We start from the raw sequence: 18,880 nt of genomic DNA, 5'->3' as shown, positions 1-18,880 counted from the left end.
TCACAATAGCAATGCTCAAAGTGAAACAGGAAGGGTCAGAGGATAAACAACTGAAATAGCAATAAATAGGGTCAAAATGGTAATAGAAATGGTAAAATAGCAAAATTTATGAGTCTTCACTTGAATGCATATAGTACTTGGAATAAAATAAATGAATTAATGGCACAATTACAGATTAATGGATATGATCTTTTGGCCATTAAAGAGACATGATTACAAAATCACAGTCTGGAATTATATAATCAGGTGCATGTGACTTTTTGAAAAGGCAGGCCAGAAGGTGAGGAGCATTGTTTGTACACAATGGAATAAATGCAATAGTAACAAATGATCTTGGATCAGAAGACATGGATTCATATCCATATAGAACAAAAACAAAGTTGCTGGAAAAGCTCAGGAGGTCTGGCAGCATCTGTGAAGAAAAAAAACAGAGTTAATGTTTCGGGTCCGGCGACTCAGTTCTGAGGAAGGGTCACCGGACCCAAAACGTTAACTCTGTTTTCTCCTCCACAGATGCTGCCAGACCTGCTGAGCTTTTTCCAGCAACTTTGTTTTTGTTCCTGATTTACAGCATCCGCAGTTCTTTTGGTTTTTATATCCATATAGAATCTATTACAAAGGAGTGTAGAGCTGCTGAAGTGGACTGGGTAAGGAGTTTAGCAGCATATATGATTGAGGAACAATGGCAGACATTTAAGAAAATAACTAATAGCTCACAGCAAAAATGTATTCCAGTGAGGAACAAGGATTTTATGAGGGAAATAAACCAACCACGGTTAACTGGAGAAGTTAAACATTACATCAAATTGAAAGCAAAAGAAAACAAAGAACCTAGCTAAGATCAGTGGGAAGCCAGAGGATTGGGCATGTTTTAAAAACTAACAAAAGACAACCAAGAAAAAAAACAAAGGGAGAAAATAAATTTGAAGGTAAACTTGCAAATAATAGTTACTAGCCACTGGAGAGGTCCCAGAGGACTGGTGAGTAGCTAATGTTGTTCCCCTGTTCAAGAGGGGAAATGGGATAATCCAGGAAACCACAGACCGATGAGTCTCACATCGATGGCTGGGAAGTTATTGGAGAGAATTCTTCGGGATAGGATTCATGCATATTTGGAAAAGTATGGCCTGATTAGGGACAGTCAGCATGACTTTGTGCAGGGCAGCTCATGTCTGACTAACTTGATTGAATTTTTTGAGGAGGCAACAAAGATGATCGATGAGGGTAGAGCAGTGGATATTGTTTACATGGGTTTAGTAAGGTTTTCGATTAGGTCCCTCATCCAGAAGATTAAGATGCATGGGATCCACGGTGACTTGGCCACGTGGATTCAGAATTGGCTTGCCCATTGAAGACAGACAGTAGTGGTGGAAGGGTGTTTTTCAGGCTGGAGGTCCATGACTCATGGTGTGCCTAGTGACTAGTGATCCCGCGAGGATCTGTACTGGGACCCCTGCTGTTTATGGTATATATAAATGACTTGGATGAAAATGTGGATGGGTGTGTTAGTAAGTTTGCAGACAATACAAAGATCGGTGGAGTTATGGATAGTGTAGAAGGTTGTCAGAGGATACAGCTAGATATAGATCAGTTGCAGTTATTTGTGAAGAAATGGCAGATGGAGTTTAATCCGGACAAGTGTGAGATGCTGCATTTTTGGAGATCAAATGTTAAGGAAAAGTATACAGTTAATGGCAGGACTCTGAACAGCATTGATGGACAGAAGGATCTTGGAGTTCAAGCTCCCTGAAAGTGGCCACACAAGTAGATAGGGTGTTAAAGAAGGTGTATGGCATGCTTGCTGTATTGGTCGTGGAATTGAGTACAAGAGTCAGGATGTCATGTTGCAGATTTATAAGACTTTGGTTACGCCATACTTAGAGTATTGTGTTCAATTCTCGTCGCCACATTACAGGAAGGATGTGAAGGCTTTGGAGAGGGTGCAGAAGTGGTTTACTGGATGCTGCCTGGATTAGAGGGTATGAGCTATAAGGAGAGGCTAGAAAAACTCCAGTTGTTTTCTCTGGAGTGGCAGAGGCTGAGAGGAGACTTGATAGAAGTCTATAAAATTATGAGATGCATAGATAGGGTTGACGGTCAGAATCTTTTCCCCAGAGTCGAAATGTTTAATACTAGGGGACATGCATTTAAGGTTAGGGGGGGAAATTCAAAGGAGATGTGAGGGGCAAGCTTTTTTTTTTTTTTTTTTTTACACAGAGTGGTAGAAGTCTGGAATGCTCTGCCAGGGGTGGTGGTGGAGGCAGACATGATAGTGGCGTTTAAGGAACTTTTAGATAAGTACATGAATATGCAAGGAATGGAGGGATATGGACCAAGGGAAGGCAGAAGGGATTAATTTCATTTGGCATCATGTTCGGCACAACATTGTGGATTGAAAGGCCCGTTTCTGTGCTGTACAGTTCTATGTTCTAAAACGACAGACAACAAAAGCTTCTTTAAATATATAGAAAGGAAGAGAAAGGCCAAAGTGAACATAGGCCTCTCAGTGAATGAGGCTGGGAAATAATAATGAGTAACCAGGAGATGGCAGAGGAGTTGAATAAATACTTCATAATAGAAGACACTATTCATATTTCAAAATTATTAAATAATCCAGAGGCAAAGGAAGGAGAGGAAATAAGTACAATAACCACCACTACAAAAAAAAAAGAGTGCTAGGGAAATTAATGATGTATTAAGTCCATTGGACCTTATGGGGTATATCCTAGGATATTAAAGTAGTAACTACAGTGATACTGGGTGCAATAGTAGTAATCTTCCAGGAATCCTTAGAAAAGCCCCAGAGGATTAAAAGCTGCCAACTTAACACCTTTATCTGAAAAGGGAGGAACCAATAAAATTAGCAACTATTACCCAGTTAGCTTAACATCTGTCGTTAGGAAAATGTTAACATTTATAATAAAGGATGCAATAGCAAAGCATTTAGAAATACACAACATGATCCAGCAGAGTCAGCATGGGCTTCATGAAAGCGAAATCATGCCGATAAAATTTGAGCTTTGAGGAGGTAACAAGCAACATAGAAAAAAGGGAAGCAGTGGATGGAATATATTTGAATTTTTAGGTGTTTGACAAGGTGCAAATGTTAGGCTACTTAAGACAGAGTCCTTGGTGCTGGAGGTAGTGTATTATCACTGAATAGCGGAATAAGCTAACTAATAGAAGACAGAGAGTTGGGATAAGGGGGATATTTTCAGGGCGGCGAACTGTAACTCATGGATTGCCACAGGGATCAGTACATTAATGACTGAGATGATGAAAATGAACATGCAATAGCCAGGATCGTGCATGATACAAAAATAGGTGGAAAGGCAAGGGATGAGGATGGCACAAAGAGTCTGCAGAGAGACATACAGATGTTAAGTGAGTGGGTATAACTTCAGAGGAAATGTAATGTTGGAAAATATGACGTTATGCACTTTGACAGGAAGAATAGAGTAGCTGAATATTATTTAAATGGGGAAAGACTACAGAAATCTACAGAACAGAGGGATTTGGGAGTCCTCATCTTTGAGTGACATAAGTCTCGTATCTAAGTTCAGCAGGCAATAGGGAAGGCAAATGGAATGATGGCCTTTATTTAAAAGAGAATGGAGCATAAAAGTAGCGAGGTTTCACTAAAACTATAGAAGGCAGTAGACCACATATAGAACACTACGAACGTTTTGGGCCCTTTATTTATGGAAAGATATACTGGCATTTGAGGCAGTCCAGAGAAGGCCCGTCAGGTGGATACCAGGTATAGAAGGTCTGTCATTTGAGGAGAAGTTGAGTAGGTTGGGCCCATACTCATTGGAATATAATAGAATAAGGCCATATGAAATAGGAACAGGATTAGGCTGTTTGGCCCCTGAAGCCTACTTCACCATTCAATGGGATTATGGCTGATCCGACATCTCTCACATCCACTTTCTTGCCCTTTCCCCATAACCCTTGATTCCTCAACTGATCAAGAATCTTTCTATCGCTTAAATATACACAGGGTCTCTGCTCCCATTACTTTCTGTGGCAAGGAAGAAATTCCTCAGCTCATCCTTAAATTGGCAGCCCTTTATTCTGAAACTATGCCCTCTGGTCCTAGACCTTCCTAAAAGGGGAAACATCTCTTGTTAAGCCCTTTAAAAATCCAAATGTTTCATTGAGATCACCTCTCATTCTTCCAAATTCCAATGAGTACAGTCCAAACCTGTTGAACCTTTGCTCATATGACAATTTCTCCAAACCAGGGATCATCCTAGTGAACCTTCTCTGAACTGCCTCCAATGCCTTCTGGTTAAGATGGTGACAGAGTAAGATACTCCAGCCGGAGCTACTCTGCTCACCAGCTCCTTTTCCTCTTTCTTTTTTTTTTTAAAACCTCTTACTGCAGTTTTTCGCACCCTCCCTGGCCCCAAACCTGCTCCCCCAACTTTTGGCTTCTTAAAGTACTCTAACTGAAGGGAACGTAGAACAGAATCCAAGACCAGCCTGGCACGGGAGATGGGTCGCAGCCAGAGGGGCTAAGTGCTGAAAGTGAGTTGTGACTGGAGCCCGGAGCGGGAGCAGAGTGAGCGCAGGCCAAGCTGGGAGAAGAGTTGTGGCTGGAGCCCCGAGTGGAAGCAGAGTCAGCCCAGGCCAGCTAGGGGGAATGAGTCCTGGACAGAGGCAGAGGCAGTGAGAGCTCGTGTTCTGAAGTCTGGTAGGCACAGACTCAGTGAAAAAGGTCTACAACTCAAGTTATTTTTACACTATGTACTTTGATTCTGGACTTTTACACTGTGTAGTCCTGTGCTAGCCTTTTTTTTTGCTATTTTAATTCTGTAGCAACACTCAAAATATCTGTACCTAGGTACCCTGTACCTAAGATGGTGTCTAGAGGCGACATTACAAGTTTTTCACTGCACTCTTTTGAATGCACGTGACAATAAAGTCTATTCTGAATTCTGAAATGATATCTTTCCAGAAATAAGGGGACCAAAACTGCTCACAGTACTCCAGATGTGATCTCACCAATATGTTGTACAGTGTTGCAGTAAGACCTCCCTACACTTATACTCCAATCCCCCTGAAATAAAGTACAACATTCCATTAGCCTGAGATAACAAGGTGTAGAGCTGGATGAACACAGCAGGCCAAGCAGCATCAGAGGAGCAGGAAGGTTGACGTCAGCCTTCTTGCTCCTCTGATGCTGCTTGGCCTGCTGTGTTCATGCAGCTCTACACCGTGTTATCTCAGATTCTCCGGCATCTGCAGTTCCTGCTATCTCTGATTCCATTAGCCTTCCTGATTACCTGCTGCACCTGTGTGCTAGCTTTCTATGTTTTGTACACAAGTATCCCCTTTGTACTGCAGCTTTCTGTAGTTTTTCTCCATTTAAATAATTTAATAATAAGCAAGAAGCAACAAGATTGTTAGTGGACTTGAGAGGGTAAATGTGGAAAGGCTTTTTCCCCTTGTGGGTGAATCTAACACTAAAGGGCATAATCTCAGAATGAGGGGTCACACATTTAAGACACAGATGAAGAGGGATTTCTTCTTTCAGGGAGTAATGAATCTGTGGAATTCTTTATCACAGAGGTCGGTCAAGGCTGAGTCATTCATACCAAAGGTAGGAATGTAGAATTGAGGATTATCAGATCAGCCATGATCTCATTGAATGGCAGAGCTGACTCGATGTGCTGAAAGATCTACTTCTGCTCTTATGTCTTATTCGTTGTTTTTCATTTCAGACAGCAGATGTTCCTGAGTGTGCCAGATAAAGCTTTTGCTTCCTCAATCCTTCAATTACCACTCCTTTTGGTTTTGCACTATCATCCCGTTTGCCATCTAATCGTTTGTGACTTTCAAACTGTCACAGAACTTCGCCTTTTTCCCCACCCTCTCCCCTTTCATTGACTCCAAGCTTACTTTAAACTGATCAAATCTCTAACTTTGTCCAATTCTGATGAAAGGGTGTCAACTTGAAACATAACTCCACCCGCGAGACTTGAGTATTGACTAAATTTCTTGTTTTTATATCAAAAGGGCATCAGACAATAGAAATATTTCAGTCAGACTGATTCTGAGAAAGGATTAATCTCAAATATTATTTTATCTGATTAGATGCTATGAGATCACAGATTAATACATTGCCTTCAAACAAATTTGGGTCCAAATGCAAAATAAAGCCATGACTTTCAAGATGCAGAAGCAGCATTTCCTGCTATCAAACTTCTTAAAATAGATATCTGTACTAACAACATGCAGATTTTTGACCAAATTTCTGAAGAAGGAAAAAGACAGGATTGCATTGTTATGCTTTTATTACTTTTCAATCTAGTAATTTAATAAAAACAGATTTGCCAAAATCCTAGTTTGACCAGCCAGGCAACTGGCCCAAACCCATTGCCATGTTTAAGAATCTCAAAACTAAGCCAGAGGAAATGATTAAAGTTGAACAGATTTGTTATGTACACAGAGTTACAAGACTATATAAGGCTATAAGACACAGGAGCAGATGTAGGCCATTCAGTGAGATCATGGATGATCTGGCAAATTCACAATGCCACTTTCCTGCTTTCACCCCCATAATCCGTGATTCCTTTACTGATTAAAAGTCTTTCTACCTCAGCCTTGAATATTCGTAGTTGCCAGCTATGACAACCATCCGTAGTAAAAAGTTACTCCTAATTTCTATCAGAAATGGGTGACCCATTAGTCTGAGATTATGTCTTTTAGTCCTCAACCCACCCACAAAGGGAAACATCTACATGTCTGCATCTACCTTGTCAAGCCCCCTAAGAAACTTTTATGTTTCAAGAAGATCACCTCTCTGTTTTTTCTAAATTCTATCGAGTACAGGCCAAACTTCTCAACCTTTCCTCATAAGACATTCGCTTTAAACCTGGGATCATCCTAGCAAACCTTCACTAGACCGCCTCCAATGCCACTGTATCTTTCCTTACATAAGGGGACCCAAACTGTTCACCATATTTTAGGTGTGCTTTAATTTGTACCTTGTATAGTTTTAGCAACTCTACTCTATTTTTACACTCCGTTCTGCTGAAATAAAGGCCAACAATCCATCTTTCTTCCCTAGGACCTGCTGAACTTGGATATTTAGTTTCATACTTCATCATCTGGCTTTGATCCATTTAACAAAAGGCACTTTTTCAACACAAGATGCAGGGCTGGATGAACTCAGCAGGCCAAGCAGCATCATAGGAGCAGAGAGGCTGACGTTTCGGGCCTAGACCCTTCATCAGAAAAGGGGGAGGGGAAGGGGGTTCTGAAATAAATAGGGAGAGAGTGGGAGGCGGATAGAAGATGGATAGAGGAGAGGATAGGTGGAGAGGAAACAAACAGGTCGAAGAGGCGGGAATGGAGCCAGTAAAGGTGAGTGTAGGTGGGGAGTTAGGAAGGGGATAGGTCAGTCCAGGGAGGATGGACAGGTCAAGGGGGCAGGATGAGGTTGGTCGGTAGGAGATGGAGGTGCGACTTGAGGTGGGAGGAGGGGATAGGTGGGAGGAAGAACAGGTTAGGGAGGCAGGGACGAGCTGGACTGGTTTTGGGATGCGGTGGGGGGAGGGGAGATTTTGAAACTTGTGAAATCCACATTGATACCATTGGGCTGCAGGGTTCCCAAGCGGAATATAGGTTGCAGGAACAGCAACTCTCGGGTGGCATCGTTGTGGCACTGCAGGAGGCCCAGGATGGACATGTCGTCTGAGGAATGGGAGGGGGAGTTGAAATGGTTCGCGACTGGGAGGTGCAGTTGTTTATTGCGAACCGAGCGTAGGTGTTCTGCAAAGCTGTCCCCGAGCCTCCGCTTGGTTTCCCCGATGTAGAGGAGGCCACAACGGGTACAGCGGATGCAGTATACCACATTAGCAGATGTGCAGGTGAACATCTGCTTGATGTGGAAAGTCTTCTTGGGGCCTGGGATGGGGGTGAGGGAGGAGGTGTGGGGGCAGGTGTAGCACTTCCTGCGGTTGCAGGGAAAAGTGCCGCGTGTGGTGGAGCTGGAGGGGAGTGTGGAGCGGACAAGGGAGTCACGGAGAGAGTTGTCCCTCCGGAAAGCAGATAAGGGTGGGGAGGGAAAGATGTCTTTGGTGGTGGGGTCGGATTGCAGATGGCGGAAGTGTCGGAGGATGATGCGTTGGATCCGGAGGTTGGTGGGGTGGTACGTGAGGACGAGGGGGATTCTTTTTTGGTTCTTATTGTGTCGACAGGGTGTGAGGGATGAGGTGCGGGAGATGTGGGAGACACAGTTGAGGGCGTTCTCGACCACCGAGGGGGGGAAGTTACGGTCCTTGAAAAACGAGGACAACTGAGATGTACGGGAGTGGAATGCCTCATCCTGGGAGCAGATGCAGCGGAGGCGAAGGAATTGGGAATAGGGGATAGCATTTTTGCAGGAAGGTGGGTGGGAGGAGGAGTATTACCCAGTTTATGTCCTTCACTCCTCGAATATGACTAGTCAGCCAAAGCCTACGGTGAAACACACTACTATGGTGTGAGTAAGGGAGTCATAGATTCAATCCCCATGCTACCAAATTGCCCATTATAACCTCTAGGAACTGAAAAACAACCAGGCCATAACCATGTACCTCCTGTTTGCTTTCAAGTGGCACTGGTGAGACTCAAGCAGAACGTTTGGGCACCAACATATAAATGGGTTGATACTGGAAATGAGAAGGAGGATTTAAAATCTTAAAAAAGCATCTGAACTTTGGTAGGCTTTCTGACCTTTAGTGCTCCACACAGTTCCACAGTATCCGCATCTTCCACCACACTTATCCGGAAATTGGATGTTTGCAGAAGCTCTTTGAAAAGGTTTCCATTTTGTACATTTTTGCTGCCTGATTATAAAACAGATTTATTTAGTTCTTTAATTAACGGAATTTAAAACATACTGCCACTTTTTAAGGTAACACAGTAGATTATGAACAAGAAAGGCAGCACATGTAAATACCAAACATGTAATCGGTTCACAGAATTGTTTTGAAATAAACAGACTCAGTGTTACTTTTAGGATTTTCACAACAATGCACGAACTCATGCTACTTAAGAATGCTAAAAGACCAGAGTACTGTCATTTGGGCTACTGATAACTAATGTTATAATCTACGTTTCCATTTAAATTGCCAAACTCTGTGTGTGTGTGTGTGTGTGTGTGTGTGTGTGTGGGGCAGTGTTTAATTGGATATAACATGCTTTAGGGTGGCTTGCAAGTGTGAAAGGTGCTAAATAAATATGTTTCTTTGCTTATTTATAAATTAGAATTGCCAACTAATCTGCTAGAGATGTTTGCCCCTGTATAAATAGAATCACACAGCATGAAAACAGACTCTTCAGTCCAACTCATCCATGTCGCCGAGGTTTTCCAAACAAAACTAATTCCAGACCTGAAACATTAACTCTGATTTTTTCCTTCACAGATACTGCCAGACCTGCTGAGCTTTTCCAGCAATTTCTGTTTTTGTTCCTGATTTACAGTATCCACAGTTCTTTTGGGTTTTATTGTGTAACTAAATATTTGGCTTTAAATACATTGTGCAGACTATATGGGACTAAAGGCCTGTGTGCAAGTGTCAGTCAGTGCTGATTCTTACAAAATAATAGTATGACCTGTAGAATTATGAAAATCAAGGAGGTAACACTTTCAGTGAAGAAATTAGAAACAGCAATTGATTTGACTTTTCAGAAAAGCAATGGAGCCAATGCTATGAGAAAGAATGCTAAAGACTATAAATTATCAAGACAGATGTAAACTTTGTTAGATTTCAGGTGAAAAGGGGCAAAGGCTAACATCAAGCATCTGGTTGCACCAGATTGCACCTGGTGAATATGTGAGATTAGAATTATTTGTTGATATATGAGGGGTAAACACAGATGAATTGCTGAAGTCAAACTGCCTGTTTGCATATTGAAAGTTTCCTATCTTTTCTTAAGTTAGCACTACGCACATTCCAGTAAGTCAGGAACCAGACATTTATGAATTGTGTACATTAATTCAATCACTATTTGTTCTACAATTCATACGACATTTTCAATCAAAGAAAACATTTTCTTTATTATTTTGCTATTTACAAAAATTTTTCAGAATAAAATGGTTATCATTTGTTTCTGTATACTTTTAGAATATTGCAACTCCCTTTTATGCTGGTAAAGATTATTTTATATTTTGCGCATAAGTGCCTCATTGAGTAACATCCCAAGTTCTGTTTCTGTTTACTTATTTGTTTATTTTCTTCCAAGTAGCTGTCCATCTATTACAAAGGCAATGACTCCAGATTGGGGTGAAGTTCAATAAAGTTCATTTTGTGTGATTCAGTGAAAGTGTTAGCTGGTATTTTGATCCAGCAGTACATGTCTACAATATTCCTGCAGGTGTCGGTAGATAACAGTCATGAGTGGAAACCCTGATTATCAGTTCACAGGCATAAAGACAGTTAAAGCAATACTACAACTGTTAGTACAATTTTAACTATCACACCAGTTCAGATCAACTAACTCAGCACAAACTATTGACCAACTAATCTGTATGGTTTGTACTCTGCCTAATTCATTTTCCTATGCATTCCAGTGAAGTGGTAAGAAATGATAACAGCTCCTCCACAGAACTAAACATAAAATGGACTGCATAAACACCATTGTTTTTCTGAAAGCTGACAAGATTAGAACTTGTAACAACTAAACTGGTAATTCATGCAATTTTCTACCAACATCCTTAAGTGGAAGTTTAATACAGTACTGCACAACTCACAGAATATCTTTAACTGAAGGATTACTAACTGCCATACACTTCATTGCTTATCCTTAACGGGAAGGTTAATACACTGCACCACAATTCATAGCATACTGAATTTAGATTTTTAAAAGAATTTTGCAATGCAAAAATAGAATTGTTACCAAGTAAACAGATTTACCTATTGTAGTTTCACAGAATTTCTCCGCTGCAACCTCATTGGCTATATTGGCCCCCATTAATACACTAACATCAATCTTCATTTTCTCCCTGATTATTTCAGAGATCAATTTTAGTCCTTCGGGACCTTCATCAATTCCCTGGAGTCAAATAGAAAAATTGATAGAAAAATATTGAATGTACAGTGACTGAAACAATTCATTTAAACATTAGGATTACAATATTCACCATTCCTATGAAAGTACACATTAGTGATAGCTTTGTGCTTTCATTATGATCCCTTGGTTGTAATTTTTCAATACAAAGTCATGGTATTGCATTCTGATATTTCTAATATGGTTGTGTTCATAATGACATATATATGTACATTGTGCACTGTATTTTGAAATAATGCTTAGATTGATAAATGTTTAATATCATTCACATGAAAGATTTGAAATTTTACTTATTTACTAAATTGTTGACTGCTTTGGTAATAATCATGAGATGACTACTGTTATAAAGCAGACGTTGACACCCCCCCCTCCTCTGTGAACTAAAACTGAAACACCCAAAGAGGAGCACCCCGCCCAATAACCTGTAAAAGGAGTGTGAAAAGTGGTGTAACCTGCCTTTCAGCAACTTCTAGTAATTAAATAAAATAAATCCCTGACACTCACTTTAAAATCAACAAGTAACAATTTACTTAACTCTAACAGTGAACAAATTAACTAAACTAAACTATTAACAAACCGAATAAATCCCTGCTAACTACTAACTATTCCTGAATAAAACAAGATTCTAATGGTATGCTGTGCCAATAAATACAACTCCTACTTATATATAAAAAAAAAAGAGTTTAGTCTGTCAAAATTACAGCCAGGCTGCATGTCTTTCAGAAAGTTCTTGCGCCTTCTCCATTGATTCTTCTGTCAGCAATGTTAACTAATTGTGCTGTTGGTATTTAGATGGTGCTTCTTCCAAGACATAGAGGAGACTGTGACAGCCAGTGATTCCCTCTTGAGAGCTGACAGCTGTTAGCTCTGGCAGATGGCAGTTAGCTCCTTGTCTTCGTCCAACTGCTCCCTTCTTTTATACCCTTGATGACATATTAATATTTCTTACAATAGGGTTGGTCCTATGTTGTCAAAACCATCAGATTTAAATTTAATTGGCTTGTGGTATTTAAGTGCCTTGTTCAAATTGATTGGCCAAGTTCAAAAGCCTGTTGTCTTGGTAAAACTGCTGTTTGGTCTGCGAACTATACAGCCTTTCAATACAAATGTTTCAATTCGGGTGCTCTCTGTGTACTTTCAAACTTTCAAGCTGCTGCTCAAAGACAACCATTTTAAATCTTGAAGCATAGAAAAAGCACATCATCTTTAAAAGGGACCATGAAATGCTTCCCCCTTTAACATTTTACAAAGACCAATTCTAACTTCCTGCCTCCCAATCCACAAGCACTCTACCTAACTTCGCAACGCTACAAGATCAGACATGAATTTCACCATAGTTAATTACACATTCGTGGGCCACTTAACATACTCAGCACATGTAGCCACATAGATAACATGAATAGAATAGCAATTTATTGTCACATGTAGTTTTATAATTAAAAAATACAGTGAAACGTCTTATAAGTTGCTCTACCACAGCGCCTAAATTAATGACAGAAATCATAAATAAGAAGAAATAAAGTAGAAGTTCATCACAGTCAATTAACAGTTCTGGGTTTCAGGGTACGCTGGAAAACAGGGCTGAAACCACCATGCAGGGCTGAGACCTCCATGCTGAAAGACTGCCGAAAGACCCAAATGCCACCACCAAAGCAAGGACAAGATGTCCACAGCAAGGACAAGATGTCTACACCAAGACGAGATCTCCGCGCCAGGACAAGACCAAGATTGCTCCTCCTGGAGGAGGCTGCCACACCAGGAGATGTCCCTGCCAGGCACCTCGCTATACCACTATTCTGGGCTGCTGGAAGCCACCTCATCGCGGGGCCTGGGCAGGGAGAAGATGCCTTCTGCCGAAGTCATTAAAAGAAGATACCATAATAAATGGAAACATTTTTCTAAAAAGCATAGAAAAAGAGAGAAAAGTAAAGCGGATGGAATAGATGAGCTCCAGGCTCTTGGACTGAGGAGCCCGCATGTTGCGTAGCTACTCCACTGCCATCTTGGAGTGCTTGAAAGATAAGTACATAATTCCTATCTTTAATCATTTTTACCCAGTTTCAGTAGTTTATTAAACATTACCTCTCCAATGTAGCAACCTATTATCTAACCAACATGCAGACTTAGCCAATGAAGATCAATTTTTGAAGTTAAAAGGTTAGTAGCATAAACAGTATCCAATTATTAAGCTGTCCGAGCAAGAGAACAGCAGGGTAAGATGCTCCAGTTGGAGCTCCTCTGCTCGCCAGTTCCTTTCCCCTTTTCTTTTTTTTAATTTCTCTCTCCCTCTCCCCTTTGCAGTATTCCCACCCCTCATCTTTATCTGTTTATAACTTCAATTATTTAACTCCAACCTGAAGAAAGGAGTCAACTCCAATGAGTGGGTGGGAGCTGAGTGTGCGGACCGTGCCTTACAGTGGCAGCGGAACGAGCGCGGGCTGGAGCAACATTGGCGGATCAGATGTGGGTTGCAGCAAGTCCCAGAGGGGCTGAGTCCCCAGAGCGACGGAGGGGGCCAAAGGGCCACGTCCCGGAGCACCGGAGGAGCCATGTCCCAGGAGCAACGATGAGGCTGCGTAGTTGGGGCATCATGGGGGCCGAGTCCTGGAACCACGGGTAGCCAAGAGAGCTCATCGGCGGGAGAGGGCTTTGATGGGCTCCGGAGCAGTGGTGGTGTTTTTGGAGGTGGCAGCTGAGTCAGTCAGCTGGCCTGTGAGGCCTGGAGTGGGGTTCTCATTTTCCATGTGGAGTAGGCCCTTGACAGCAGCATGGCACAGACTGTGGTAGCCCAAAGCAGGGCACACTCTGTGGCGTAGTATGGGCTGGAAAGGCCAGAGTGCGAGTCTGGCAGTGGTATAGCAGCAAAGAAGGAAAGTTGGACTCTCTTTAAGTTATCTCGCTTTATTTTATCCTGTGAATGGTGCTTATGTACGAGTGACGGTGCACACTTTTCACTGCATTTTATTTTGAATGCACGTGCCAATATTCAACAAAGCTGCAAAAGCAGAAAATGCTGGGTGCATACACTGTTCCCTTTACAGAAATATTACAAAGAACTGCAGATGCTGGAGAACTGAAACAAACCAAAACACAAATTGTTGGAAAACTCAGCAGGCCTGGCAGCATCTGTGGAGAGAAAACAGTCCAGAGTTAACATTTCGCGACAGTTTTCTCTCCACAGATGTTACTAGACCAGTTGACTTCTTCCAACAATGTGTGTTTTTGTTTGTCCCCTTTACAGATACTGGCTGGTTTGCTGCATGTCAGCATTCTGTGTTTTTTAAGACATTGCTTCTATAAACATAAGCAATGTGGAGAGGCAACAGCAAAACTAAAAGTAAAATATAGATGAGAGATGGCAGGTAGTTTAGTTGATATATCATGTTCTGTTAACAGTTTGGTTATGCCTGCCTACTTCTGCAAGGAAAGCTAGTCAGTTTACAATCAATGACTATGTCAGCTTGCTGCTTAAGAAATCCAAAACTAATTCCACCGAAACAAGACTTCCCATCATCTTGTACCTTTCTCGGTTTCAACTAAGTATCTAATTTTTCCTCAAAAGATTAACAAATCTATCCTGACTTCGAATAATCCACACGTTTCTAAATGCTTACTAACTTTCTCCCAAATTATTGATTGCAGATGTATGCTGGCTCTTAGGATGTTGAAAACTTGGAGGAAAAGGAGTCAGTAAGGAACTGAGTACTTGGCAGACAATAGCAGGCATCAATTGACATTTTATAAACATTGCAAGTTAATTAAACATTGAAAGATTCTAAGCTAGAAACAGATTCTATTTTTCCTTTCCAGTCCAAAATCTTTCTCAAATGAAATTGTATGGCCCACAGTTGTGGCAACCAGAAGTGAGAGAATCATTTATAAATACATATGTACCTTTATAAGACTTATGCCAAGAGCTTTCTGGGGCACTTGATCAATTATTTCATCACACAGTTTACGGATAAATTGATGGGGTACAACAAATACTAACAGATCTGCACCACGTACAGCCTCCTTCACGTCTGGAATCGCAACCTATAATAAAATCACAATAGATTAGGAAGTAATTGTACACAAAGCAGATGTTGTTCATTTGCAAGCAGCACTATAACTGCTTTTACACTCATCATCCATAATTGCATCAGCCCATCAGTAGCATGCACTTGCCTTTTGCAGACCATCAGAGACAATTAGATTCATTACTCCACTGTCTGAAAGAAGTGTTACAGATCAAGGAGTTTGGATGCCCAACATGTAAACAAATAGAAAGAAAGGCCTGCATTTATATAGTACCTTTTATGAATTTAGACTATCCCAAACAACAGGCAGATTTACAAATATATTTAATATATAAATACAAATATATACTTTATACAATTGCTCTAATATCTGTTGGGGTTGTCTTGTAAAATGAAGTGTGTTGGCTGTCTGCCCATTTCCCCCCCCCCCCCCCCCCATTACTACTCAATACTCACCTGTATCCCTTTTATTTGGGGAGGGTGTAGGCACCCACCCAGTCTCGGGCCTCATGAAGCCCTTAAGTGACTAACCAATGATCACTTAAGCGCTGAACCTGCGCTATTAGCAAGGGGAGACCCCCAGTTGCAGGCCCAACAGCTTCTACTGGACGGACTTGTATCATGGTTAAGGTAGGTGTGAAGATTTCTTTCAAGGCCCCCATGTCCATCAGAGGTAAACCGCCCCCAACCCCAAAACTTCAGCCTCCCTTTAGCCCACTGCCCCAACCACTCAAAACAAGGTCCCAACCCCTTTGCTGGACCCTTACAACTAGGCCTCATTGATACCCCATACTTATCTTCAGTCCAGCTCCCACAACTTTGCTTTCTTAGAGACTAACTGTAGTCCCAGTGCGGCCAAAAATCAAATCGGTATTGCTGCAACTAAGGTGGGACTTCCTCCCCAAATTAAGGTTGAAGTGTTGTCCTGAGTTAATTAACAATCTGTCATACAGACAGGGTTTTTTTTTGTGGGCAGGCTGCTGACCAGCGTTTTACTCGGGGGCAGGAGGTATCAGGGAACAGAGCATACCCTAAATTCGAGCCCCATGAGTGAGCAACTTGACATTGATGGTTATGAGCTCAGTTAGCATAGACTAGAGATTGCGTTTAGCAACTTACAATCTATATAATGTAGAATATATGCAAAATTAATCAGTCTCAGTTTAAGCAGCGCAGAAGCCCTAAAATTACCGTCAATTCCTGATTTAGGAAATGTCATTGCTAAGCAACTCCTCTAAAATTTGTGGATGGGCATCATGTGATATTGTGATTGGTCTTGCCTGCAACGCCCTCCATGTTGAACAGCCTCCTGAGACATTATGTTCACATAAGTATATCTTTTGAGGTGAGGTACTAGAACCTGAAAAAGTCAATCCCCATGAGAGAAAGTAAAAGAATTGGTATTAGAATATCTAATTTTCCAAAACGAATTGGGATTTGATAATCTGAGTGAGACAATTAATAGAATGTGAAGTGCAGGGTAAGGTCAAACTGTCATTTACACTAAAACAGTGAACACACTTCAAAAGTACTACATTGGCTGTAAAAGTGCCTTGACTCGTCCTAAAGTCATGAAAGGTTCTATTCGAAAGCAACATTTTCTTTACGGCATGCCTTAAGAACTTGAATTAGTAGGATATATTAACAAGTTTATTTTACAAAATGGTTTTTGGTCTGAAGAAGTTATTACATAATTCAAACAAAAAAAAGCTTCTAACAAAATCACAGTAAATTCCAAAATCCCAATGGTTCACGGAATAATATTAAAGCTTTAATATATTCATACATTGATCACACTTCAATCTCAACTATCAACACCAGGAGGAAGAACAGACCAGAAGCAGCGATTCCTCATAGGAAGGACCGAAGTCAGTGTTATATTCAGCTGGACTCAAAGGCTATTGAGGTTTAAGTAATTTAGGAAGCAGTCTGTGTAGCATGCCGTCCCCTCATCCGTTAAACTCTGCTTTGAACTTTGTACCCGTTTTACTCCGTATAACTAACGCCTGTGCAAACGGTCACATCGAATGCTACTTTAAAATTTCCATGTTAAATTGGTTCTTAAAAATTTAACCCTGTGTTTAATTCAGAAATAATAAAAACAAACCACATTCCACAAAGCACAGGAAAGCAATGGTAAAACCATGAAATAAATGAAATTAAGGATAATTTATTTTTCTAATTGTAAAAAAAATTGTAAAATTAATGGGTAACAAACAGGAATTTTACCTTCAAACAACAATTAATCTTTAGCTTATCAACATCTTTTCCTGTCTACTACCTTACCACATTTTCAGGCAGTTTGTATCCTGGCAGATATTTAACATTCTCATGTTCTTGGTTTAGAATTTCAGTTAGCTTCCTTCCATTAACCAGTTCTTCAAAGACCCACATATTGACTGTTGTGGCAAATTTCTGAATCTTCTTTACATTGTTTCCAATTATTTTTGCAATTGCAGAGCCCCTGTGGAAATATTTAAAATGTGTGAAGGACAATATTCAGTTTTCAGCTTGATGGAGTGTTGCACATTTTTTATATCTTTAACACAATTGTACAGATTGTGCATTTAAATGCAAATAATAATGGATAAAATGACAGCGGTGAGCACTGTAATGTACGTATACATAGCAATCTACCTTCTGGGTGTTAATTATTCCCTTGTTGTGAAATACAAAATTTCTACATCCACTGTCCCCCAACCACTGATATCCTCCAGCTCACTGTAGTAATGTTACATGTTGTAATACTCAGCGACAGACTAATAAAGGTTTCTAATAAAGGGGAGAAGGAAACAACATAATAAAAGAGAAAAAACAGAACTGGCTCAGGTTCTTACGCCTGCTTGCTATTAACTGAGAGGACATTGGGCAAGAAGGAACTTGACTGCGAAGTTCCTCACACAATTCCTCTGGCAATACTCACTGTCCAGTCTCGCATGATGAATGACCATTTGGGCAAGGTAATGAAGAGCTGTTGCCATATGTAGAACTGTACTGCAGAGTGATTCATTGCCTTCAAGAGAAATGGGATAAAAGGAGAAAAACCAACAGGATAAAGTGGAGAAGGGGGAAAAGAAAGTCATGGAACAGTTAAGCTCTCAGAATATTTTAGTTAAGTCTTGTAGGAATATAGTAATAAATGTTTATTCCCTACATTTCCACAGTATACACAAAGTATACAAACAGCTTTCTCTCATACCTCAATTATATGCACTTACAAATGCAGATCAGAGGTGGAGGGTTAGAAGATGCATATAGAAAAAGAGGATATTAAATATGGCACAGTCAAAGAATGGAACACGTCTTATAAACATTAATGCTGTTAAATAGGTACATGTTATTTTCTGTTATGTACGGGCTACCCACATGTCATTATATTTATTGTCAACTCTAGAACTGTCAAGGTCTAAAATCAGATTAGCCTTCAGATACATTTCAAGAATGGATGATCTATGCAAGTGGCAGTGAAGGGTGCAGGCAAGGATAAGTCGGAAGCTGCGGCCTGCTCCACGCACACTCCAACCGTACAGATTGGTCTGCGTCCCAACTGTGCTGGTGGGGTCCAGAAATCAGAGGCTTGTGAAACAAATTGGAATTGAGAGTGGGGGTCCTGGTGGGGTTTGTCTGATCCTGACAGGGTGGCCAGGCAGGCATGCTGATCTCAGCATGTAGCTGGAATGTCCTTAAACCATGAACTGGCAAACCTTGCCTCAATTTAGTTTGCTAGTTTCCCAAGATTCAGGTCACGGTTAAAATTTCAAATGTTGAATAAAGATGAAATAAGCAACCTCAATAGA

The 18,880-nt window shown here is 40.8% G+C and overlaps 1 protein-coding gene across 2 annotated transcripts in view; it reads right to left on the bottom strand.

Moving 5' to 3' along the window:
• LOC109917967 (glycerol-3-phosphate dehydrogenase 1-like protein) overlaps positions 1–18,880 on the bottom strand; it is a 47,046-nt gene that overhangs the window by 16,871 nt on the left and 11,295 nt on the right. For both annotated transcript variants that reach the window (XM_048612353.1, XM_020517865.2), the window contains exons 2-5: positions 17,370–17,547; positions 14,959–15,099; positions 10,911–11,049; positions 8,728–8,840 (exon numbers count right to left, since the gene is read on the bottom strand). In XM_048612353.1, coding sequence (XP_048468310.1) covers positions 8,728–8,840; positions 10,911–11,049; positions 14,959–15,099; positions 17,370–17,547 — 571 coding nt within the window. The remainder of the gene's footprint in view (positions 1–8,727; positions 8,841–10,910; positions 11,050–14,958; positions 15,100–17,369; positions 17,548–18,880) is intronic.

The sequence above is a fragment of the Rhincodon typus genome, chromosome 2 (assembly GCF_021869965.1).
Source record: "Rhincodon typus isolate 14 chromosome 2, sRhiTyp1.1, whole genome shotgun sequence".
NCBI classification, from domain to species: Eukaryota; Metazoa; Chordata; class Chondrichthyes; order Orectolobiformes; family Rhincodontidae; genus Rhincodon; species Rhincodon typus.
The sequence above is the reverse complement of the archived record's forward strand: the minus strand, read 5'-3'. Positions and strand labels throughout refer to the sequence as shown.